The sequence below is a fragment of the Lagopus muta genome, chromosome 2 (assembly GCF_023343835.1).
Source record: "Lagopus muta isolate bLagMut1 chromosome 2, bLagMut1 primary, whole genome shotgun sequence".
NCBI lineage: Eukaryota > Metazoa > Chordata > Aves > Galliformes > Phasianidae > Lagopus > Lagopus muta.
The window spans coordinates 102,325,863-102,346,477 of NC_064434.1; the positions used below are offsets into that span (position 1 = coordinate 102,325,863).

At 49.2% G+C, this 20,615-nt stretch overlaps 1 protein-coding gene across 1 annotated transcript in view; it reads right to left on the bottom strand.

Annotated features, from left to right (window-relative positions):
- The window catches only part of SPRED2 (sprouty related EVH1 domain containing 2), a 50,918-nt gene extending 39,595 nt beyond the window's left edge, over positions 1-11,323 (bottom strand). Inside the window, exon 1 of the mRNA XM_048935870.1 lies at positions 11,178-11,323. Coding sequence (XP_048791827.1) covers positions 11,178-11,224 — 47 coding nt within the window. The 5' untranslated portion in view covers positions 11,225-11,323. The remainder of the gene's footprint in view (positions 1-11,177) is intronic.
- Between the last annotated feature and the right edge of the window lie 9,292 nt (positions 11,324-20,615).

Genomic DNA, 20,615 nt, shown 5'->3' on the forward strand with positions numbered 1-20,615 from the left:
AGCCACATAGCCAAGGTCCAACAAGGACCTGTTTAGAGTCCAGGCACCTATGTTACTGAAGTGACACATGGAAGATCAGGCACTGACATACTGAAGAAACTCACTGCAAAACCCATACTTGAGCTGTTGCAACCCCATGCCAGGCTGGCACGTGCTTTTGTACAAACAGCCACAAAGCCCAACCTAGAAGAGACTTTTTCCATGCTTGTCTGTGTGTGTTCGATCAGAGGGAAGACATTAACCACCTTCTGACCTTTGCAACAAGCCAGGCTGACAAAATCAAGGCTAACCTGCAATGGGAAGTTACCGCATATAGCAGCAAATATTTTCCTTCAGTACAAAAGAGGTCAGTACTTAGCATTTCAATTAGATCATGAATGACAAAGCCACATTCCTGCCGAAAAGCTCCTGCATTCAAGATGTTCCAAAATAAAATGAATATACAAAGGCAGGATTTTAACCTTTCAGTATTTCTGAAAGGTTCCCAAATTTTAAGGACTACAGTTTTCAGTCAAAGTTAAACATAAAATATTGCTGTGAATGTGTACAGTCCCTTCAGCTTCAGCTTTCAGGTTCCCTACATGCCCACTTGAGCCACCCAAGGAAAACCCTACCTGGTTTCCTGCCTCCTCACCCATCAGAAGGACTTTCCTGGAGCTTGTGTGACACTTCCTCCACAAAAGGCTGTTAAACTTTTAGATATATTTTCTGTCCAGAATTTTGTGAGGCATTGTTCACTGTACTGTTTTCTTTGCACCGTGGACTCCACGCCCTGTGCATTTCCTCGCCAGCCCAGCCAGCCTTCATGTCTCAGTCACCCATTCTCAGCTATCTGGTTAAGGCTGTGTACAGCACAGGACTCCTTCTCATAACAAAGGCGTGCGGCTGGGATTAGAATCAACAGCACATCCCTGCTGTCCTGTCTGGAATCCATGTGCCACCAGAAGCCAGAAAACAGCACACCACTAGGCTTAATCACTTCACTTCCATTGCTCCAAGAAAACAGTCACCACCTGCCCATGGCCCTTCAAGCAAAGGTTGACCTGACTGGCCCAAGTTCACGTCATGGCAGTTTGTAAAACCACAAGCTGGAATAAATCAGTACAGTAGTATTTTTTCTGCTGACCCATCAGCAATTATGTCAACAATTCTCTCTCTCCCCACCAGCCTCGTTACACACAGATGCCTGTTTCCATACATACTCCAAAATGATCCAGTACTGACTACTAAAAAGCAACGCTGGGAGCTATTTATCAATTATTATTTTTTTAGGGCATCCTAATATTTGTGCTGTCACTTCCACAAGAAGATGAGAAAAGACGTGAAGGATCTCTCTTTGACGCTCGGTTCAGAGCACACAGCTGAAGGCCAGACAAAGTTAATCATCCAAAGAGACAACCTCTTCCAGGCACAGACATGTTCCTCACAAACACCAGCAGCGTTTTCAGCTGGATCCATGTAAGTCCACTGAAAGAGCCTTTCTGGCTTTCACTGAGACACTCAGCGTATGCTGCACATTATTTCCAACTGTTCCATAGATGGCAGATCAGAGAGCAGATCCAGGCTCCCCACGCTGGAGCAGCCAAGATCTTCCATGGCAGCTTGGAGGGGAAGGGTCATTCTTCTGCAGATGCACACAGCACAGCTACATGGCAAGAGAAAGGGCAGTGCATTTGGACAAGGAACAACTCCAGATAACACTTCATGGTGTTCAAAGACAATCCTATGCCCCACTGTGTTCTAATATGCCATACTGGGAAGAAGCACGCCATATGTGCTATTTATTGACATAGGAGCATGCTGGCAAAATACGTCGTTTGAGCATGCATCGAGTTGATGGGAATTGGGTTTCTTAAGTCAAGAGGAGACAGAAGCACCCCCTGAGGAAGCCCTGCTCACCTGAAATGCTGTCACAGCAGCCCTTCTGGCTGGACACACAGACCTGCCCAGTGGTACGCATGCAAGGAAATGACTTCAGAATCCCACCAGAGACAAAACACGCCAAGCCCAAGGATGATGCCGATGCTTTTCTCTCTTTTGTGTACAGGGTAAAAGCAGTTGCTGCAGCTGCAGAAGTGCTCTCCAGAGACGAGGCGGCTATCCTGTGCTACGGCCATTAATTTGGATTTGTTTGTCACCAGTTCCACGGATGCTCGGGCATTACTGGGTTTTAGGCATTTCCCTTCTCATACAAAGAAGGGAACTGTGGAAGACAGCCTGCTGCACGCCCAAGGTTAGGAGACCTGGACAAAAAGACCTGACTGCTTTAAATATCTGCAGCACAAAAAGGTAACCAGGGCTTACCGTGAGTGGAGGAGAACCACCTGGAGAAGGTCTGAGTGGAGAGACTAATTTCTAGTCCCACCTCAACTACTCGTACCCTAAGCAATAAATCAGCCCAACTCTCTTCCTACCAGATACATCCATGTGGAAGTGCTGGATCTAGCTATCTGGCTTGTGGTCAAGGGTTTTTGGAAAGGGAGAATCACAACCTTGCAAACAGTCTCACGAAAAATTATTCCTTCTATTCCTGCAGCAGAGAGGAAGCAAAAGAGGGAAATGGTCTAACAACATTTAACTGGTTTTTTCTTAAGACAAAGCCTCCACAGAAGTCGTGTTTCATTGAAATCTCAAAATTTAAGCACAGGAACACAAAGTTCACTGCGTCATCTCCGCCCAATCAACATGCAAACCCTACGTATGTTTGCAGTCAGCACTCAGTCACCATATCACTGAAGTCACCAGAGACCTTGATGCACATTTTGTCTACCAAAGCAGCAGCAGAGCAGCAAGCACTCACTCATTTTCCACTTTAAGTAAGCACTGAGAAAGCAATTAAGCTTCTTGTTCTCAACTCCTACAATTGCATAAGCTAGGCAGCTCTGGCTCCAGAAGTTTATATATTTACCTTTTAAAATATGAATGGGAAAGTGTACACAAAACACCCTTCTTTCCCCATCCCTTCCTTCCCATGAGGAGGAGTGTTTGTTTTTTTTATCCGACCTTATGAAAGGTTGGGGAAGCTATTCCACCAATACTCTGATAAAAGTAGCCCACACTTCCTTAGAGATAGAGCACAGAAGGAGAAGGAAAAAAAAAAGCCTTACCAGCAATAGTCAGTAGAAATATTTCCTGCTAAATAGGACGTGTCACTCAGAGCTTTTTATGCTTCAATTTAAATATCTTTAAGCTGCCTGTACAGCATTTCTGGAATAATTCACATGGCTGTTGATTTTGGGGAACAGCCTTTTTTGCTACTTACAGGAGCTTGAGGTAGAAAAGGGTCTTTTCTGCCCTCTCTGGAGATTTACTTTGGTGACCTTTAAAGATCTGCCTGCAGAATGAAGCTGAATGAATGGGTGGTAGCAGATGTTTTAAGCAGTCTGGTTTTTTTTGTTTGTTTGTTTTTTGTTTTTTTTGGGTTTTTTTTTGCATTCATGGGCTGTGATTTTGAAGTTGTGTGCTAGAGCAACCAACCCCGAAGCTGGATGGAAGACCTCAGCCACATCTCAGCCTCTGGGCACAGAAGCGTTTCTAGGACCTAGCATCAAAAAATCAGGAGAAAAGCAAGAGTATTTTTAGTGTGCAAACACAGAAGTTCAGTAGAACCCACTGTGCTGTAGCTGCAGGTATTTTAGCACTGCCTAGCACAGCACTGCGCCAGGACAGTCCCAGCAAGCTACAAACCCTTCTGCAGTTCAATCCCAAGCAGCAAAAGAGGCTCTTTCTGCTCTGCCCCCCCCCTTTCCCTCCTGCTTGTCAGCCATTTCTGCGCACACACACAGCATTAAGGTGGGGAAGAACCCTCTGTACGCCTGCATCGAATCGAGTGGACAAAGTGCCCACCTCCCCCTGCCTGCTTCTGCTCCAAGTCACGCACCGCTGTGTTTCTAAGCATTTTAACCAAAAATGGGAACTCATCGCGATGAACAAGCCTGCTGACCCAGGAAGTTTTATCCCCTAACTTGGCCGAGGCTCTCTATAATGAGACACATCACCAATCCGACAGGCTCCTCTGAAGCTGCAGAGTTTGTGTGTATGTAGAAAGAGAGGGGGAAACGGTTTATTTGGGCTCAGGCGCCCTTCCTGCAGGATGCAGTGTTTACAGAGGGTATTTCTAGAACTTCCTGCTCTACACACGCCTCCGGCTCCTCCCCGGCCTGCCTCCCCCCCAGCCCTCACCCAGAGGCCCCCGGAACACAAGGGATGTGAGGGTCTCACCAGCACCCTGAGCTCCCCCAGCCACGGGAGCAAGGGAACAGGGGCAGCTCCTGTTGGCATGGTACTCCTGGAAAAGTCTGCATGTCATCCTTGTCTGCAGAACTTATGGTACTTTTTGTTTTCTTTTTAAGCACACCTTTAAAACAAATTTAGATTCCTTTCTCTCCCTCCTTTATTAGAGTTTCACATCAAGCTATTTGAGCTTTCTACACTGCATTCTTCAGACAACAAGCGAAAAAAGCTCATCTTCACCATTCCTTAAAAAGCAAGATTTTTTTTCTCTTAAGCAGCTCTAGTGGTTAATGACCCTGCAGCCTTTTATTAGTGATTTTAACCACAGAAAGCAAGTTTGGCACTAGGTTTTCTTCCTACGTCAACTGAACACCAAATACCTTTCTAAAAGCAGCAGGTCTTTGAGGCAGTGCAAACACTGGGATTGCTCTATTTCAGCACTCCCTCCAGCTCGGTAACCTTTCTGTCTGCACAGCCACCTAACTGCACACATCCAGCAGCAAGACATACAGCAAGGACTGGCTGCAACCAACGTAACACCTCCCATGCCAACTAGCAGCTAAGAATGAATTATGTTGGCAGCACCATAAAACTTCAGTGACAGTTTTTGTAATTTCATGAATGTTAAAAAACAGCAAAAAACACAGCACAACAAAACCCAACACACATCACTGAAGTATCAGTGGTTTTCATGTAATGTAATTTATACCTGTGCTTTAAAAAGGCCAAGCCTACCAGCTCTGAAACGCAGGGATATGCACTGCTGTCTGACAATGCTGGACCTGGCTCTTTCCCCCACCAGAAGAAATCTGGCATATTTTACATGGTCACAGCATCTTCCCGTATCCAGTTGTCCGAGGTTTCTCCCGCTGCAGGCACAGTTTGGAGCACAATGGATTTAACCTGAGCTCAATGGTGCTGATGTGCATAAGGAACACACTCACTGCTCCCTGGCTCTCTGGTATGGCGAGGACCCATGGCACTGAAATGCTGAGGGTTCAGACTCTCACCTCCCATCCAGCTGCTGGACTTTCATCTGTGGGCCCTATCCAGGCGGTATGGACAAACAGTGGGGAGATGCAAAGGCCTATATGTCAAAGGAATTGTGTTACAGGACTGAGCCAAAGTCTGGTGGCCACTTGTGGGCCCCCCAGTACAGGAGACATGGACAAACTGGTGAGCCCAACAGACGGCCACTAAGATGACCAAGGGCCGGGAGCACATCTGTGAGCAGAGGCAGAGAGAGATGAGCAGCCTGCAGAAGGCCTCAAGGGGATCCACTGACCTGTGTGCAAAAAGAACAGAGACAGGCATACAGCAGGCTGTGAGGTCTCATCCTTGGAGAACTTCAGCAGCTGCCTGGACATGGCCCTGGGCACAGCCCTGGACACCCTGCTCTGGTGGCTCTGCTGGAGCAGGGCTGGGCCTGATTGACCCAGAGGTGCCTTCCCACTTCAACCTTTCCCTGGTTCTGTGAACAAAATTGAAGTAAACAGCTGAAATAAACTCCAAGCATGCTTTGGAGAAGCCCCGTTGATTCTCTCAGATCTCCATGTAATTTTGAAGAACCAGACTGTTTGTAAACAACTTGCAATGCCAGATGCAGAAGCCCTGCGGCAGCAGCTGAGTTTACTCCTCAACCTCACTTGCATCTTCCAGTAATTCCTTACTGCATCCCCTTGACTTGAGGAAAATACAAAAGCACCTTCCATGTCCACAGCTGGATAAGTTGTTCCTTCCTTGGCCCCACAGCACACTCCTGCACAGATCTGCAAACAAGGGGCCCAAGCACACACGCACATTTATATCTATCAGCTTGGGGGCATACCTTTCTACTCCCGAGCCACGTAAGCAGCCAGCTGGCTTTATGAGAACTTAGAAGCCAGGTGGGAGTGTCGAGGCATGTCAGCAGAAGAAATACAGCAAACGGAGGTTGAGCTGAGCCCCTGGCTTGTATCCAGTGCAGGACAGGGATGGGTGGTTTCAGGGCAGCATCTCTCACTGCAGGGACCCACAGCAGGCACCCCAGCTGCCAGCGCTGCCCCCACATCTCACGGCACACTGAGAGAAGGGAAATCTCTCCTAAAATGATATGTATGAGCAGACATGATAGATTTCTTTGTCCTCCCAAACAGCCTTTCTCCACCAGCAAGTGAGTTAACCAATAAATAAAAGCATGAATGGCCTAGGGACTGCAAAAGTAGCCACACAGGACAGATGCACAACACAATTAAAGCCCAAGCATTTTGGATTTCCTTGGGATCTGAGCACATGTGCACAATGTGCATGTGTCCCCAGAGCAGCATGGGCCCCTTCAAGCACACATTTGCACCATGGCCCTTTCACCCCCATGGACTACATAAAAAACACCACCAGGTTTTACAGCACGTCTCTCAGAGATATCGATGCGCAATTCGCACAGATTAGCAGAAGAGATGAGAGGGACCTTCTTGTTAAAAAAAAAAAAAAGGGGGGGGAAATGTACTTTTGGAAGGATGTTTAATACATACACACGAAAAAAGAGCTTTACTATGGAGCCCTGCAACTCCTCCTCCCCACATTTGCCAGTAGGAAGAAATTTCCTTCCTTGATGGAATAGCCATCAGCTATCGGGCTCAGCTGACAGCCTCAAGATCTCTCCTCTGATTACAGCACAGGATTTGAGAACAAAGGGGGGGGGGAATAAAACCAAAACAGTCCTTGAAGTGCGAGTTGCAAGTGAAGAAAGTCAAAGAAAGTTATTCAAAGAGCCTAAGAACAAGGAGGCTGGAAACAAAAATAATAATTTGGGATAAATCTCCCCGAAACCTTCTGCAACAGGTAAAACCTGCTGGCTGTTGGCACACATATCACTGAAGCCCTGAAAGCACACTTTGTAATACTGTTTTTGATAAAACACAGCTTGCTTTTAAGGGGAAGCACCTACTTCTGTTGTGCAAGGCAGCCAGCATCGCGCTTCAGCTGCTTGTCTGACTTGAGGAGAAGAGGCACGGAGCACAGAAGCGATGCACACAGGTACCAACATGCTGATCCCATCCATAATGAGTTCTGGGCTCCCTCCATTGACAACCGACACATCAGAGAGTCTCCTGCAACTGCACACAGGCAGAAGCAAGGTAGTTGTACCCTCATACTACAAGCCATCCAGCTACTTTTGTTTTCATTTCCATGCCTCTTCAGGAGCATAAAGTCCTCCAAAATACCAAACACTCTGCACACTGAAGAAGGCATGTATCATCAGTGCAGTATCTAAAGCTGTACTTATGATTTTACTCATCTCTGTTCTCTCTTCCCCTGAGCATCTCTCACGAGAAGGATCATCTTCTAGTGTTAAGAAAGCTGGAGCAAAGAGGAAGAAGAAAGGAAACAAAGTACATTTTTCAATGGACACAGTGAAAGGAACAATTCCTGCAGCCAAAGCTGGTCTCAGCAACTGGGAATGTGCAAGGTGCACATCAGCCAGTGGGCCACAGCATCTGGACTTCTGCAGAACCCCAGTGAAGCCATCCAACGGGTAGAATTCACCAACAGGGACACTTCTTTTGGGATCCAGCACCCTACACAGAACCACAACAATATCCAGAGCTTGATAAGCGTATCTCTCCCAGGTTCAGTATCTTAGAGGACCGTTTGTTCCAATTCTGCTGCAGGAAAGGGAATTGAATTTATCAATTCTTCAAGCATACCAGCATGTATGTGATGGAGGGACTGAGCCAGCGGTGATGTTGCCTCTCTTTCCTGAGCTCCTGCCTTCCACCCTGGTCCTGAAGAATGACAACCACCGCCATCTCCCTGTGGTTTGGTGGCCCCAAGGAAACAATTTTGTGGTTTCAAGCCAGCTACCAGCCAAGCAAGTCCACGTTAAGGAAGAGCCTCTGCTGTGCAACGTGCTTTTGTTTGCAGCCTCGGGATTTAATTAAGCGGGTAGATAAAGCCACCTTTTAACCCACGCTAGAGAGTGTGCCAGGTTGAGATTACAACGCGATGCAGAAACAGGTCGAAGCAGCTCCTGGCTGCATCCATGCCACGGGCAAGCACCATCCATCACCCGCTGCTTCTGGCTGAAAAACCCACTTTCTGGCCCAAAGGCAAGTTTTTCAGATTTCTCTGAGCCAAGAACAGGATTGGGGTTTTCTGACGGTTTGGGCTAAAGCACAATCCTCTTCCCCAGGTCCTTCTCCATGTGAACCAACCAAACCCTCACCAAAATATCTCTATCTACAGCTGCTTCTCAACTTGTTTCCAAGACAGAAGCAGAAAGGGTGCTCTCTTTTTTTTCTTCTTTCCCTTTTTCCATCCGACAGACCTATTATTCCCTTAGAAACAGCAAGTTCTCCAAGTAACCGAACAAAGCAGCTACTTACATGTAGTATTTTAAACAGCCGTGTTTTCAGGCCAAGAAATAAACAGTTATATTTTGGCAACCCTTCATTTCCTGTCTTATTTGCAAGCAATAATGTCATGACACAAAGTATGTCCCATGCCTTTCTCTCTGGCTCAAGCTTGAAAGAAAAGGAAAAAAAACACAGCTAGCTGAATGGATGGCTTATAACAGCGAAAAATCAGTAGTAATGGGCAAAATGGGGGGGAAAAAATAAAAAATAAAAAATTCAGTGTAAAGGGCAAAGTGCTACGTCGGCGGGGTGAGTGCTTGAAGCAGCCATGGAAGGAGGTGGGATCCAGGGAGCAGCTCAGCTCCATGCCCTTTGCTGGAAGGAATAAGCTCACTGCCACAGCCATGCCTGCAGCTCCCACCCCAGCTCCGGCACAGGGCTCCCAGCTCCATCCCGAAACGCCGCGGAGCGACACTTCCTCATTCTCTGACCTTTTCCATTTAATTACTTCCTGTGACTTTCTTGGAAGCCTGCATCGTAATGATGTGCCGCGGCCGCCTTCGGGCGTAACTGAATCATTTTATGCCTTCCGATTCAGCTGAATCCTCCCACTCGCAGCCAGAAATACAGCCGCGACACGCCGGCCGATCGCCCGGTCCCTGGCAGCACGCAGCCCAGGGGGCAGAACAAGACATCCTCCAGCAATGACAAATCGACCTCTGGGTATCGATCGGAAATGGTGCAGTCATGAAGGAGCCTGTGCAGCCGGAGCCTCATCTCTCTCCTCTTTGGTTTCATCAAATGGTTCAAACACTCTAAATATGGAAGAAAAGCTCCCCAAGCAAAATGAAAAAAGCTAACGATGGGGAAAAAGACAACGTACTGATTTTAAACACACGCTGGCTGCGGTGCTTCATCTGTAATCTGCCTGTTAACATTTGTTCACAGTGCACTCAGTGAAACGAGAAGAGCTATGCAAATCAAAGCCAGATATCTGGGGCAAATAGCACGCGATGCTGCCGTTGTTCCGACAGCCCAAGCAAACTTATGGAAAGGGCCCATCCTTATTTCTTCTAACACCACATAGATTGAAAAACATCACCCACCGCCGCCAGGAAGGACGGCGCATGAGTCACCTGCAGCAGTGCTATCCATCAGCACAGGGAAGGGCCGGGAGGGAGCGGTACCCACAGCAGCACCAGGATCAGGGCAGCAGCTCCGACACGGCCTCCACTTGCAATGCAGAGCATCCTTCACCCCAATGCCCACCAACGGGGTGGCAAGTGCAGGCCTGAGGCGCGGGGTGCAATCATAGAATCGTTAAGATTGGAAAAGACCGCTAAGATCAACTAGCCCAACCAGCAAGCCATCCCCACCGTGCCCGCTGCCCACATCCCTCAGCAGCCACCAGCTTTGCACATAGCCACCTCTGTGCCGTCCCATTGGAGAGAGAACTGTGAGCCCTCCGAGGGGTCTGCTGGAAGCGAGCCCACCACCCCTCCCATCCTGCATCACAGCAGCAGCAGGAGAAACCCAGCTTCTCCTGTTAGAACTACGCTGACTTCAAAATAACCACAATGTCAGAAGCAACGCAGAAACGCGGCTTTACAGCCTCTTTGCTACAAGGTGCCCCAACCACCACTCCTCCTTATACAAGCGTTGCAGGCAGAGGCCATTTCCTCGGCCAGTTACTGTTTCCAATGCTATGGGTGCCAGCCCCACACACCCACAGCCCCCAAACTCCCCACGGCACCTGGCACCCACCCAGCACTGTGCTCAGTGCCTCCTTTTCCCGGCTGTCATAAAACCCTCGAGGCAAAACTGGGGATGAGAACGCGCAGGGTCCGAGCTCACAGCTCTGCACCACAACCTTCACACATCGCACCGCCATTTATTTGCGTGGGGGTTTTACAGAGGGGTCGGGCGTCTGAGAGCCGCTCCACGCACACGCGAGCTCCGGGATGGGGGGGCGGAGGGGGGCCTCCGAGCGCGGCGGCCGCCGGTGACCGGATTTATGAATGCGGCGTCATGTGACGGCCGCCTCCTATTCACAAAACGGCGGCCGGGGCGGGGCTCCGACCCCCCCCCCCCCCCCCCCGGAAAAAAAAAAAAAAAAAAAAAGAAAGCCACCAAAAAATTCCGAGCCCCGGGGGCACAGCCGCCCCCACGCTGCAGGCTGATCCCCCTTCCCCACCACCCCCAACAGAAAATATATAATTTTCTTTTTGGATGGGGGAAGGGAGGAGGAAGAGGTTTGGAGCCCCCCCTCACCCACACACGTCGCGGTGTGAGGGAATTTTTTTTTATTATTATTTTTTTTTCCTCTCTTTTTTTTTTTTTTTTTTTTTTTTTTTTTTTTTTTTTTATGAATGAAGATGCGGTATGCAAATGAGCGCGGCCCGGGGGGAGCGCGAAATGGCGGCGGATGTGCGGGCGGGCGGCCGCGCGCTCACGCACGCGCGTGTCCGTGCGTCCGACCGTCCGTCCGCGGGTGGGGGGGGGTACCGGGGGGAGCCCCAAGCGGGGCCACGGAGCGGCCCCCCCCCTCCCCAAACACACACATACACACACGGAGAGCCCCCGCCAGCCCGCCCGTCCTCCCCCGCTCACTCGTCTGGGTAGGCGTCCTCGGTCATCTTCTCCCCGTCTCGGCTCATCCCTCGCCGCGAGCGGCCGGGCTGCGCCTCCGCATCTTCCTGCGCTTCACATGGCGGGGGAGGCCGCGCCGCGGCGGGGCCGGGGCTGGCGGCCGCGCCGGGCCGGGCCGGGCCCGACGGACGGCGGCGGCGCGGGAGGCTGAGGCGGGGCGGGGGGAGCGGTCCGGCGGTGCTACGGCCGCGCTGGGCGGCGGGCGGCGGCCGGGGGAGGCGGCGGAGGCGGCGGGGAGGGCGCCGCGGGGGCGCGGCGGCGGCGGCGGCGGCGCGGGGTTCGGGCCCGGGGGAGCGGCGCAGCGCCCGGGGGCAGGCGGCGGCGCCGGGCCAGCCCCATGGCCGCGCTCACGCCATGGCGGGGCGCCGCGGGCGGCGGCGGAGAAGGGAGGGGGGGGGCCCGGCAGGAAGCGGCGGCGCTGCCGAGCGGCGGCGGGCAGGGCAGCGCCGGACTTAGGGAGGGAAGGAGGGAGGGAGCCGCGGCGGCGGCGAGGAAGGAGGGGACGCGGCCGCTGCTGGCGCCTCCCCCGCGGCGGCGCGGCCCGCCCCGGCCCGGCCCCCCGAGCCCCGCAGCGCAACGCAGGCGGCGGGGTGCGGCCGCTCCCCTCGCCTCGCCCCCCACGCCCCGCCCCGCCCGGCTCCCGCGGCCCGGCCCCGATCGCGGTCGGGGCGCCGACCCCTCGTTCCGGGGCCTTACCCGCGAGGCGCTTCTTCAGGAGGCGCGTAAGCCCGGTTGGCGTGTGCTGAAAGGCGTCGGGGCGAGTGGAAAGCCCGCCGTGGGTGCGGGATGAGGCCCGTAGCCTCATGATGAGGCCCAAGGTGTCTGTGGGTGATGTATGATTCTGCTGCCGCCCAGCAGTCCCGGCAGACCTGTCTGTCCCGCTCTCGGCCTCTGCACCTCGTTGGGAAGATGTCTGCTGCTGCACTCGCGACTTTCCGACGGCATCAGTTCTCTTTTCAGGAACAGAAGTGAAAACTTGGAAAAACTGGATGGACTGCGTGCCAGCAGCATGGTGGAGGCGAGAGCCCCTGCAAGCTCCATGGCCTGTGGGGTGGTTACCCTGAGGAGAAGCAGTGCATCCTTCAGAGGTGGGACCAGGACCATGGCTGTGGTGGTCTCACCATGTTAGGTTTTCATGGCTGGGGGTTTCCCTGCCTTTTTTTTTTTCTCTTCAAATGATGCTGGGATTACACAGGCTCCTAACTTCCTCATTAACTCCATGCTCCTCAGTGTTCAGCTGCAGCATCACATGGATACGTGTGAAGCTGTGAGCACAGCATGTAGCTGCTGCCTCCCACAGAGCCACAGCAGGGCGAGAAGCCCATCACTAAAATCCCATCTCTAAAAGATCACGGTAATGCATATCCTGCTGTGGACGACTAGGGTGTGTGCATTGCTGTTGGTGCTGGGAGCTTGGCGTTCTGGTCCCAGCACTTAGAGTGTATTTCACATCCCAGCGGTGAGCAGCCACCCTTTCCCAGACACGGTAGCTGAAGGTTTACCCGATACCTCATTTCTTGAGTCACTTCCTGTGGATTTGTGAGATCTCACATTTGATCTCTGCTTTCACTCACATGCTAATTTGTGTACTGCTAAATGATCCATTCATCTCACTTCGCAACCCTCTTATGATTGCATACATGCTGTTCATACAGGCAAGAATTGCATGGTAAGTTCCAATTGTACAGGTTACCACGCTGGTTCCTCTGAGCAGCATTTGCAGAATGACTGCTTTTTTTCTGAATGGAGCAGCTCGCTGAAGGGAGACTTCTGCTCATGCACTGCTCATATATAGCCTTTCCCCGAGATGTGATCATTACAGCACCTCCAGTTAATTAGCCGTTGGTGGCAGAGCTTCTAGACTAATGATTTGCATGCTGTGCATATTCTGCACTTTATGTTTGAATGGGAAGTGCCTTGTGCAAGGCAGTATTTTAGCTGTTGCAGAGAACTAGATGTGAGGACATTTGAGCAGGAAATGGACTTCCCCACGGGCTGCTATACCTTCAGCTGACACAGATTTAGGGTGAGAAGCACTAGGATTTGACATAGCAGAGCTTGGAATGCAGTTTTGCCATTGCCTTCCTACGTTCTTGCTTTGACAACATGTCCCTGCTGGGCTGGAGACTCCCACACTGCTGGTGTAGGAGCCCCCATATGAGCGCTGGCACCTTGGTGACTGCACTGATTTCAGTGCCTTTTCCACTGACTCACTCTGTGACTTGGAATGAGGGAAGAGTAGAAGTTGGCAGCCCTGAATCACGCCATTCTCCTGATGACTACCCCTCACCCGATCATTTTTCTGAGTAGTAATTGTATCTTAAAGGCAACAATAACCATAGAAAAGGCATCTGAGATCATCTAGTCCAACCACCAACCCATCCCCACCATGCCCACTATCCATGTCCCTCAGTACCACATCTACACCCATTTTTTTCTCCCTGTTGCAACAGCTCAGAATGTAAAAGCTGCAGAAATGATCTGCAATGATTGTACTCTTCCCAGGAGGTTATTTTGAGGGACACCAAGATGAGCGAGAGAAAATGGATCTCACTACCAAACTGGTTGCTTTACCTCCAAAACAAACCCACTGCTTTCTGAGTTCTGAAACCATGCACTCTCTTTCAGCCTCTCCCAAAATAAAAGCAAGGGTTGTTGAAATGTAGTGACTGTGAATTAAAAGGGGCTTTTCAAAACCCTTGCTTTCCTATTGGGTTCTCTGTCGTCCTCTTAGCATTCATCAGTAAATGATTTATAGCCCTCCTTTCATGCTGGTTTGGTGTTTCCTTTGTGTGCATAACTTCCTTTTGATAGAAGGGGATGATAACAAAACCCAAATTCTAATCTTTCGAGCACATGACACATTGTCTTTGTGGTGCAGATAGCAGGAAACTGCTCTGATCTGGTGTTCAGTGCTTCAGCCTCCTTCCCACACCCCAAAATAGACCCGGTGAATTCAGAAAGCGGCTCTACCAGGGTGGGCAGAGCTTTACTTTCAGTTGTTCACTGCCCCATTGCATCCAGAGAGAAATGTGCACAACTGCTGCACTGATGCACTGGAAGTCCTGGGGTTAGTCCTAAAGTTGGGCTGTGGTGGCACCAGGGAAGAGCTGCCTTCCCTTGGGATGCCTTTCCACCCTTGGGAGCTTCCTGTGTTTATACTACAGCTGTTTCCAGAGTCTCATGGGAGCCAAACAAACAGATGCCAAATGATCTGCCTTCAGAGAGAGCAGAAATGGGTGGATGTGGGGAAGACACCGGAGCTTTGTTCATCTATTCTTCCCATCCTGAGGGATTATTTGAGTTATGCCTGGATCCTTCAAGTGCTGACTTTGAGAAAGTTGCTTTCCTATAGCCAAACTTAGAGGGTCCTGGCTGAGTGCCTGAGCAGCTCTGGTGGGGGGTTTCATCCCATCCTGGCCCATCTGGGGTGGTACCCGCCATAGGGTATTGGCCAGGAGATAAGTTCCTGGGGAGCTCCACTTGCTATGGGATAGCTCTGGCTGGGATAAGGCCACAGCACACAGTGAGGAGGCTGGGAGAGCAGGTCAGCATCCCACAGAGAGCAATACCTGGCCCTGCTATCCTCTGAGACACCTGCATCGCCGCTCCCGAGAATTCCCATGAAAAATAATCACAGGCTGCTTTTATGTCCTTGTAATCGTGAACACATTATGCTTCCCTGCCCACTTCTAAAGAGAAAAAGTAATTAGTCACCCCACATAAGTCTTTTGGGGTGGCACATGTGCTTTGGTATGTATTCCAGCTCTGCCTACATGGAATAGGGACGCACAGCCCTTCTCCCTGGTTGTCTGTTAGTTGCTGCCTTTTGCAGGAGCTGGTTGCAACCTCTTGCACTTACAGCCAGTGACATCTCCTTCAGCACTTGCTGGTGTGATGAATGAAGCCTGCAATGGCAAGTTCAGAGCTTCAGGCCAGCAAAGCAAAACAACTCAAGGTATGGGCCAGCAAAGTGAAATAACCCAAGGCAATGGTGTGCCAAAGTAGCCACCAAAGGGCTGCCTTCATTCTTTCTGCTGTTATATCCCTGTGCTAAAAGTGCAAATTGAAGTTTGTTCAATTGAAGGGTTGTGGCAGAAGAATTATCTAGAATTTTGCTGAAAAACTGCAGATGGAAGCTATTGTGGAAAACAGGCTTTATTTCCATCCTGGGAAGAATTTGGTTTATGTTTCAGGGATTGTGAAGGTGACCTCCTAGGTCCATGGCAGGTAACCATTTGCCTTTGATTCTGTTTTTCTCTTGAAGTCTATAAACCCTAGCATTTACACTTAAATGGATGTGCTGAAAGCTGTGTTTAGGAAGAGAGAACTTCATCCCCTCCTGCACGTACTTCTGCCACGTGATTATTGTTTGGCTGCAGCTTTGCAAAGGATGGCCAGAGGGGTGGTTTGTGCAGGAGGAGGAAGGCACGTGGCTCCATTGCTGCCTGGTTCAGCCCCACCGCTGTCATTGGTTTTGCCTTCAATAGACCTATTGCAGAATCTGGGCCCCTCCTTTATTTTTCTCTCCTTGCTGCTTCTCTCCTTCCAGGTATGTTCCTTCCATATATGCATTGCCTAGTATACAATGGCTGCTTTCTGTACCAAAATCATTGCTGCGCTATTTACTTTATTGCCACACAAAGGGCTCTGGATAGCTCTGACTTTGGAAAGCTGCTTATAATCCAGCTTCTGCTCTGAGGAGATTTAGGTCTTCTCTTGAGTCTTCTGGTTCCAAGGAAGTAATGAACGTGGAATCTCTCTTCTAGGACTCAAACAAACTGATCAAAGGCCTGGGAGATTGCAATCCAGATTTTGGCCTTTAAATTTCATCATACAGCATTTTCTCATTGTGGTCATAAATGGTACATGGCTTAACACAAGGTGTCATATACTGATTGTCACTCATATCTCCCACACCGTTTGGTAAGGACAAGAAGAGCAGGAGAAATGAGGGACAGAGAAATGCCCAGGTGTCTGCGGTACCAGTCAGCCTCGGGAGCACCAGGAGTCATGTAGGACAAGGAAACCTCCTTTACACATCTAATCACTGGACTGCAACTGGTATTTAATCACCTAAAACCCTCTCTGCAATTTCATACCGGAAAGAACAGAAATCTACACCAACAAATTTTCAAGAAATACCAGAATGACTCCAAACTTAGGAGGATTTTGGAATCATATCGAATATTTCAAGCTAAATACTACACTACTTCTTTTCTTCCTGTGGTTTATATCAGCATGGATTAAAACAGCACTGTGCTGTGGAGCCGCTCAATCAGACTGTACATGGCTCTAATCTTTTGCCTGGTGCAGCCTGAGTGAATGTGCTCCAGTCTGCATTGCCACCCTAGGAAAAATTCCTTACATCTTGATTTCCAAGTTTTAAAATATCTCCATAAAGATGAAACACATTTTTTTTTCTTCACAATCCAAAGATGTGTTTTCACCTACAGATATTTTTTGCTGCCTAAACAAGAGCCCTTTCCTTTGCACCTGTGCCAACATGGAACTTGGATAAAGAATTAGACTTAAATTCCTAATTATAAAGCTTCCCCCCTACTTTTTTGTATTTATTATTATTTTAATAATGACTGTCAGGCACATGCCATGTCTCTGAATGTTAGTCTTTTTAAAGAAGGTGTTTTTGAAGAAGGCACACCCTTCAGAAAGTGTTTTGTGGTATCATATTTGTGCTTTTGTGCCTAGAACCATCCGCCTTTTCAATTTGAAATGCACTTCTCAGGATCTTGCATCACAGAAGTGTAAACTAAAGCACGCTTACTATAATGGAGTGCAGCATATGCTTTCATAGTGGAAACTGCACTGTGACATGAAAGATGCCCAAACACCATGTGGTCATTCGGTGTGGAATTCCCTCTGGCTGGGAGATGTGCATGGCTGTGAAACCCCTGCCTGGAGCTGGAGTCACCTTCCTCTTCTACCTCTGTTTAAAACAGCCCTCATCCACAACTTGCTGTTGGGAGGAAGGGTTTTGCAATCTCCATTTCAAGTATCAGACCTTGGGTGTCCCTCTCTTGAGCACTATGGCTGGAGAGCACCCCGGGCTCATTTTGGAGGTGTGGTGCTCTGTGGTGTGCCATGATGGTGGATGTTAGCCAGTCACCCATGGGGTTACCAGGCTTGACACAATTATACTGGCCAAGCTCACAAGGAGAAGGAAGCATGGGAATGCTCACTACCAAAGCAGTCTGGGAATACTGCAAAAAGACACTGCCTCTTTTGACATTTCATCTGCAGAGCAACAATTACAGGCAGTTTTGAACTGGAAGGTGCTGTTGATGTTTTCCCTTTTCCTCTTCTGATTTTTGTTTCCTGTACGACAGCATCTGGTCCTCCAGTCCCCAGCATTTCCCTCCCTGCCCTCCCCATCTGCACTCCATCTCCCAGGTCTCGTGTCATGCAGGCCTGCTGCAGGAGGGCACTTCTGCTCAATCTGGAAGCCATGAATATGGAGCCAAAAGGAAATGTTGTTCTTTTTACTTCCATGCCCTCAGATAAGTCTTAAATCTTTGCTTGCTACCCAGGTGTGTCCATCTTGGACGTGACGGCATCCTATAAATTCTGATTGAGTCCCTTGCTGAATCTGTCCCTGGCTAAATCTGTCTTATTAAATTAAAAAAAAAAAAAAAAAAAAAAAGAACAATAAAGCTCTAATTGAAATATTTTGCTGAAAAATGCCTGAGCTGGTGATTTTTGAAACAAAAGCCTGAGAAATATTTTTTGCTTTTCTAAACTAGGAAAAAAATGCATACATGCGTTCTTTCGGTTGGGGTAGAACGTGCACAGTCTGACTTGTAGACCCTCAGTGCCAGCTGAGGGGAAAGGAGCAGTTGGCTTTGTTTTTCATGTGTATTTGCAGGTGATGAATACAGTAGAGCCAGTGTTGGGAAGTGTTATTGTGTTGTGAAGGAGAAGACGGCTGGATCAGGCCCTCAGGAGTCTCCTTTTATGCTCTTGTAACCCCAGCCCCAGGCTCTACTCCTGCTTCTTGGGATGGTAGCTCTTGGGAATACTCTTGGGGATACTCAAGTCAATAGCAAGCAGTGACTTTTGGGCTGAGGGCTCCCCAGCCAATGTGCAACATGAAAATGAGTGTGAGTCTGGCTACAGCAAAAACACTGAGCTTCCAGTACTGAAAGACACTTAGCTTCAGGTTTGGGTGGGCTGAAAAAGGCACAGCTGCACCCACCGGTTGGACCTCCAGGAGGGCAAAATGCCATCGAGATCTCAGCTGTTGAGGATGGTGTGAAAGGTTTTCTGCACGCTTGTGCTTATCTTCTAGATGAAACAAAGCAGGGAGGAAAAGGCAGAGTGCACGCAGGTACAGTGAGAACGGCTGTCTGTTTTGTGGGGTGGGAAGGAACTGCCGGAAACCCACTGAGGAAGATGCAAAAACACCAAAAGTGTGAAAAAGGGAAAGAGGGAGGAAGGAAGAAGGTGTTTCTCTTGATGCTTGGCTGCCCTTGCAAGGGAGTAATGCTGCTAAAAAGACACGGGTTAGGTGGAGACCCGACAAGCCTTTCTGTGATCTGGGATGTTGTAGCAGACGAAAGCTTTGCTGCACAACAGCACAGCTGTTGTTTTTGGGGATATGCACCCATCGGCAGACACAGCAGCTTCCAGTGCTGATAAAGCTTGTCTTGGCTCTGGGGTCGTGGAAACTGAGCCCTGGGAGCAGATCTTCATGCCGCAGTTAGAGGGAAGATTAAATAGGAACAGATTCTCCCTGCCCTGCCTGCTTCTTGCACGTACACAAATGCTATATCAGCACTGTGGTTTGTATGCACTCCTGAAATTAGTGAGTCAGGCAGAATCAATAGTATTGATTAGCTCCTTATGGGGAAAGTTAACATGGAGTAAAAGTGGGTACCTGAGGACTAGGTTTGCTCTGAAGCCTCTGAACAAGGCTTCTTGTCACATGTTTGTCCATGCAGTGCATGGCAGGGAGGCTTAAAGAGCCTGGAAAATCTGAGGAAAATAATAGCAGGCTCCAGGGGCCGGGAAACAGAAGAAAAAGAACCGGATTGGGTCAAAGTGAAATAAACGCCCATTTTTCTGTTTTGTTCAGGGGAAATGAGAAAAACCCCAACACGTTATTTGGGGTCAACCCAAATCATATTCTGAGTGCAATGTTTTGTTTTGAGGTTAGTCACCCCTCTTGCTTCTCACACTTTCTTTTATTTCAGGTCTCTTTTGAATGGAAAATGCCACTTCAAAATAGCAAACCAAAGGGTTGTGTTTAAGAGGCATTGCAACAAGATGCTGTGGCATTTTCAAACCATTTTTTTCCCAAAGATTGTAGATATGAATGTCTTTTCCCCCTATATTTGAGATATGCTTGAAAACATTTGGCATGTTTCATTCATCTTGGAAGCTCCAAAATTGCATGGTTTGATTTTGCAATTTTTAATGGACATCTTTTGCTTTTTTGTCCTCTTTCAACTCATATCCTGAGTGCTCTGGATGGGGCTCACAGTAGTGCTCATCATCTCAACATCCTGGAGGTTCTCCTGGTTTGCTGGTGGGTCATGCATGGGTGGATGTGCAAGGTCATGCTAGAAGAGCCATTCTGTGATTTTGTGAGCTGGAGGCTTGCTTGCCCAGCAGCAGGCAGGCAAGGGATGTGCAGAGGAAGAAAGTGCCTTGTGCTCACCTCATATAAGAGAGGTGATGCTGATAGGCAAGAGGGGAACATCCCCAGCAAACAACTGAAGAAGCAGTGTGATTTGCAGCTCAAATGTTTGCCTGGCTTGTTAGCACCTGTGGATAGGGGTGGGTGGAATCTGGTCTGGTAGGACCAGTGTAAATAACTGGTCACAGAGCCCCTGCTGGACCAAGCACTTCTTTGGTCTGACAGCCATGTCCTCGGGCTTCCCTTTGCAGTTTAATATCTGATGTGAGCACAGTAGCACTTTAAAACCAGATGTTAGGTAACCATCAGCATAGGTGATGGTCACAACATAGAATCACAGGGGTGCCCTGGTTGGAAAAGACACTTAACATCATCAAATCATCAAATCATCATCACCAACCTGACCTATTGAATACTGTAACTAAGCCATGTCCTGTAATGCCATGTGTCCTTCCAGACAAAGAGAGTGATGCTGTGGGCTCCAAGTAGCAAGAGGCAGAAATTCTGAATCTGTGCCATTTAAAGTTAGCTAATTCTTTTTCTGACTTTCCCACAGCTGGCCAGATGTGGTCTTTTGTGGTCTCTCCAACATGCAGTGTTTTGTGATGAAGTGGTGGGGTCTCAGCAGGCCTTGCTCTGTCACTGGAACAATGGAGCACGAACTTTCCTTATACCCCGAAGGGCAGTCAATAATACAAGCAAGAGAAGGGGTCCAGCTGTGCTTCATCTGGAGTAGTTTTCTC